Below are 5,349 nucleotides of genomic sequence, written 5' to 3'. Positions count from 1 at the left end.
TTTTGAAATAAGAATGAGAAGTAGTAATCAAGCATAATGACATTCAATAATAAGAAAATGAGAAAAATAAAAAGAGTACAATAAATAATTTGCATGTATCAATAATTTTATGAATAACAATCAAAACGCAATCTACTTTAAAATTGAGAATAAAAGAAAGTGATAATTTCGTAAATTAGTCCATTCATGTAATTAAAAATGATGAAAGTATAGGTAAATTTTATAACAAATTTCTGAAAACTATCTATTTATACTTTACATGAATTTTAATTTAGAATTTAGAATTTTTTTTATTAATAGCAATTAAAACTCAAAAATCTATATACACAATAGAGAATAAGAGGGGAAAAAAGAAACTTAAAGTCTCACAGACACATACAGACATACATTATATGCATAATTAATACACGTAATATTAAAATAACAATTATAAAAAAGTAGTAATAGATTTTATAATAAATTTATATAATTATTCTATTTATAATGTCAATGAACTAAAAATAACAGATATATAACAAAAAAGTTATTACATATATGAAAAATTAAAAGTATCAAGGGTAAAATAGACATTACGGTAGGATAGAAGGATAAAAATGACTATTGTTCAAGAAAGGAGGATGATCAAACTTGAGAGATATAAATAATTTTCACCCATGTATATTCTTTCGGAATTTTGAATAATGAAGGAATAATTTGAGCTTTTGTTACACACAGTTATACAGCTGTGAAGCCACAACATTTATAATGTATGACTTTCGCGATATATTATCTTAGGATAATTCCTCATCATTAGGAAACCACATCTTAATTTGGCCTCTTAACTGGCACCATGCTTTATTCGTTTATTAAGAAATGAAACTATAATGCACTTTCATTATTTTTGTTCTAGCTACTGTTTTCTGACACTTAATGAGCCATTGTAAGTACTAAACTGAGGTACATGTGCGTTACTAACAGCATTTTATGCCTAGATGCAAAGTATTTTCTGAATTTAATCAAAGCCCTCTTTATTTAATTAAGTCTCCTATCGAAGACAAAATGGGTTTCAATTAACTTAAGAATTACCAAAAATAAAATATTGACGCAAAAAACTTATTTTCACTAAACTAGATCCTACTGCTTTTCTTTTGAAATTAAAGAGTTTTTGGCAAAAATCATCCTTAAATTATGACCCAAACCAAGGGTACATCCTTGTCTTATTCTAGTAAACAAAAATCATCCTTATACTATTTAAAAAGTTGCAAGAATCATCCTTCCGTTAAATTTTATCACAAAAACTAACAGTATCATCAAAAGACCATGTCCATCACGTGTCTTTTCCCCTCAATTTTCCAATATTGTCCCTCCTACCCAATCGTCTTCCACCTTTGCCAAAAAGGACTAAGACTTCAAAACTAGAAGTTTCTTTCCATATGAATTTCACACCCAACTATGGTATGATAGTTGGAACTCTCCGATCTCATGCTATACTATTTCTTGCTAACTTCCTTTTGGAGAGGAAAGTGCAAAGCCTTTAAAAATAGTGGAAGAGTTTTGACTTTCTAAGCAGCAGCATGTATTTCACTGCACGTACGGTAGATTTTGATATTCTATCTTTAATTTGAGGTGATGATGCAAGGTTTGTTTTTAAAATGTGACTCCAACTTCGGTTTAGCTCAACTATTGTGAAACCACTCACTCCGACAAATGGAAGAGAACTAATCTAGTTTCAGACTTTCAGGTTCTTGATTTAGAGCTAGAACCTTTTAATTTTTCTCATTTATAGGTAGACTAATAAAACTGACAGAAAGAGAATCGGCACCCTCATCAAAGCTCGGCACAAATATAAGATTTTACATAATCATAATGCACTTCCACCTCAAGGTCATGCCAATCTCTTGTTATCATCTGCTTGTTATAAGAAGACAACTTAAGGAGAAGTTATTTCAGTGTAGGCCATTTTTGTTCATTAAAGAGCAGCAACTTTAAAGAAGAAATAAGCAGCAGCTAGTTCATCCTACTAGCTTTCTTGAAGAAGAAGAAGAAGAAGAAGAAGAAGAAGAAGAAGAAGAAGAAGAAGAAGAAGAAGAAGAAGAAGAAGAAGAACGGGAGGAAACAAAAATTAAGAAGGAAAAAGAAGATGGTCAGCACGTTCTTGGAAAAGTCGATTGGGTAGGAGGGACAATATTGAAAAATTGAGGGGAAAAGGCACGTGATGGACATGGTCTTTTGACGATGCTGTTAGTTTTTGTGATAAAATTTAACGGAAGAATGATTCTTGCAATTTTTTAAATAGTATAAGGATAGCTTTTGTTTACTAGGATAAGACAAGGATGTACCCTTGGTTTGAGCCATAGTTTAAGGATGATTTTTGCCAAAAACTCGAAAGTAAACAAAGGGGACTGTGATTAGATCAGCTACTGCATTCGGTCAAAGATGACATCTTTATAATCATTCTCCATCAGAGAGCTTGGCGTCCTAACAAAAACTTTATTTTCCAAATATTAATTACATATCTACCGATGATTGGTTTCGCTTCAATGAATATTTGTTGCAGTTTTTTAGCCCTCCAACTACATCACCCCCAAAATAATAGTAATTGGACGGACTGCAAAAATGCATGCATGTTATTTTCGTAATGTAAATGTTGTTAGTATTTTTTGTCAGAAAACCATGTGAGAACATATTTATAAGTACATTCAAAATATGTTAAAAGAAAGAAAACTTCATTTGAATTTTGTTCTTATCTTATATTGTGTCTAATCCTTGCCTTAGGCCCGAATTTGATGGCCCCTCGTGCGGCTCTGCGTTAGCCAGAACTCACTGAAATAGAAACTCCATCGTACATGGTTGAGAGTTAAACTTTTAAATTTTTTAATTAAACATTATTGTAATATACTCCCTTTGTCCCAAAATTTTTTATTTTTGTTGAATTTTTGGAAGGTTACAACAAAAATTTTTAGACAAGAGGGGTTGCTCTGATGGTAAACAACCTCCACTTCCAACCAAGAGGTTGTGAGTTCGAGTCACCCCAAGAGTAAGGTGGGGAGTTCTTGGAGGAAAGGATGACGGGGGTCTATTTGGAAATAGCCTCTCTACCCCAGGGTAGGGGTAAGGTCTGCGTACACACTACCCTCCCCAGACCCCACTAGTGAAATTATACTAGGTGGTTGTTGTTGTTGTTGTTGTTGTTTTGGAAGGTTACAACAATAAAAATATTTAAAGACATGAAAAAAATTGCATTCAAAGAACTATGCATCATAAATTGAAACGGAGAATAATTATTGTAGAAAAGGTTGCTTATTCCCGAGAAAGCTAATATGTTATGGTTTCACTACTCTTCGTATCTTACCTTGTCCTTCATTGATGGGTTTTCGATGTCTTAGCTTTATGTTTTGATGATCTAACAAACTTACTGTTAAAGAATCAGATAAGGAACCTGACACACTTAGTACACAGTGTTAAATCAACGAACTCCAGCAGGTGTGAACTGCTACAACTTCAGAAGACAGAGAATCAACACAGGGACCTGATACCCTTGTGTTTCCCTGACAGCAGTACAAAGTCAACTATGACAGCTGAAAAGTGATTGTCTGCATTGTACACAGAAACAGTACAACACAGTTTTGCAGTCACTTGTCCTTTGACCAACCAACTGATTACACCATTCAAGTGATGTCATACAAGTTGTATTAACAAAAGTATTACAACAAAACATCACTTGAACATTTGAGAATTTACTTCAAGCATTCAAGCCATCTGATATTCGAGCATTCAATTCTCAAGTGCATCAAGAACAAAGTTTAACACTACTACGGACCAGTTCCTAAATCTAGTATATTGTTGTCCTTAGTTGAGTTGTAACTTTATAATTGTTCTTTATTGTAATTCCTAATTTGCTTAGCTAGAAACATTGCTTAGGAACCCCCTTGTAAAACCATAAACCCTTAGTGTTAGTGTCGTGACTAGAGTTAGTTATGAGTTGAAGTCTTTGTAATAGGTGTATTTCAAAGTGGCTTGTAACAGGTGTATTACAAGTTAGTAAGTGATTAAGAGTTTAATTCCTAGATTGCATAGGCTGTAATCTAAAAGTTGCTCATAGTGAAGTTGAAATCCTACCAATGTAGGTCGTGGTTTTTTATCCCCTTGAGTAGGGATTTTTTCACTAAAACTCCCTGTCTTATTTACTTACTGTTTCATTAGCATTCTCAGTGGAAACTCATAAGTGGACCTGGTCTCTCTATAGTTTGATGGACTCATATAAACTATCAATTGGTATCAGAGCGGGTTCTAACACCTAGGAAGGATCCTTATGGCTACTCCACCAAATTTTGAAGAAGGTCAATCTACGTATAGACCACCCAGGTTCAATGGGCAATACTATGGGTGGTGGAAGACGAGAATACATGATTTTATCATGGCAGAAGACTCTAAGTTGTGAGATGTCATATGTGATGGTCCTTATATCCTAACAAAGAGTGTCAGAGATCTTCCATTGACGATGCCAAAGACCAGGAAAGAATACACCGATGCAGGTAGGAAAGCTGTGGAGAAAAATTTTCATGCCAAGAAAATTTTGGTGCATGGCATAAGATTTGATGAATACAACAGGATCTCAGCTTGTCAAACCGCCAAGGAGATATGGGAAGCTTTGCAAATAGCACATGAGGGAACCACTCAAGTAAAGCAATCTAAGATTGATATGCTTACCAATGAGTATGAGCTCTTTAGGATGAAAGACGATGAGTTTATTCAAGACCTGTACACAAGATTCACTTCCATCTTAAATGAGTTACACTCACTTGGTGAAGTCATTCCTAGGAACAAGCTCGTGAGGAAAATTCTTAGCATCATGCCTAGTTCATGGGAAAGTAAAGTGAATTATATTACTGAAGCAAAGGACCTCAGGAGCTGACCATAGACGAGCTAGTTGAAAATCTGAAAACCTACGAGATGAAGAGGAAGATAGATAGTGAAAGAAGAGAACCAAATAAATAAAAGAATAATGACTCAAGTGAGGAGGATAGTGACATGGCTTACTTAACCAAAAGGTTTCAGAAGATGGTTAGAAGAAATAGAGGAATACTAAAAAAGGGCAACTCCAACAGACCAAACAACTATGATCTCTGCCATAAATGTGGAAAGCCGGGGCACATCATCAAAGATTTCCCTCTCATGAAGCAAGAACACTCCAAATTTACAACCCTGATAAAGCAGAAAAGAGGAACCTGATTCCTGACAAATACTTCAAAAGGAAGAGATCTGCTGACCATGTGATGAAGCAAGCTTTTGCAGTATGGGGAGATTCCTCTAGCGAGTCTGAAGAAGAAACCAATACAGGTGACAAATCCATGATGGCAGTTGAAAGTG

At 34.5% G+C, this 5,349-nt stretch overlaps 1 protein-coding gene across 1 annotated transcript; it reads left to right on the top strand.

Annotated features, from left to right (window-relative positions):
* The first annotated feature begins 4,480 nt into the window (after positions 1–4,480).
* Positions 4,481–4,894, top strand: LOC138879545 (uncharacterized). Its single transcript, XM_070159162.1, has one exon. The coding sequence runs from the start codon at positions 4,481–4,483 to the stop codon at positions 4,892–4,894; it is 414 nt and encodes a 137-aa protein (XP_070015263.1).
* Positions 4,895–5,349: the final 455 nt, after the last annotated feature.

The sequence above is a fragment of the Nicotiana sylvestris genome, chromosome 10 (assembly GCF_000393655.2).
Source record: "Nicotiana sylvestris chromosome 10, ASM39365v2, whole genome shotgun sequence".
NCBI lineage: Eukaryota > Viridiplantae > Streptophyta > Magnoliopsida > Solanales > Solanaceae > Nicotiana > Nicotiana sylvestris.
This window is presented reverse-complemented; position numbering and strand designations above follow the sequence as displayed.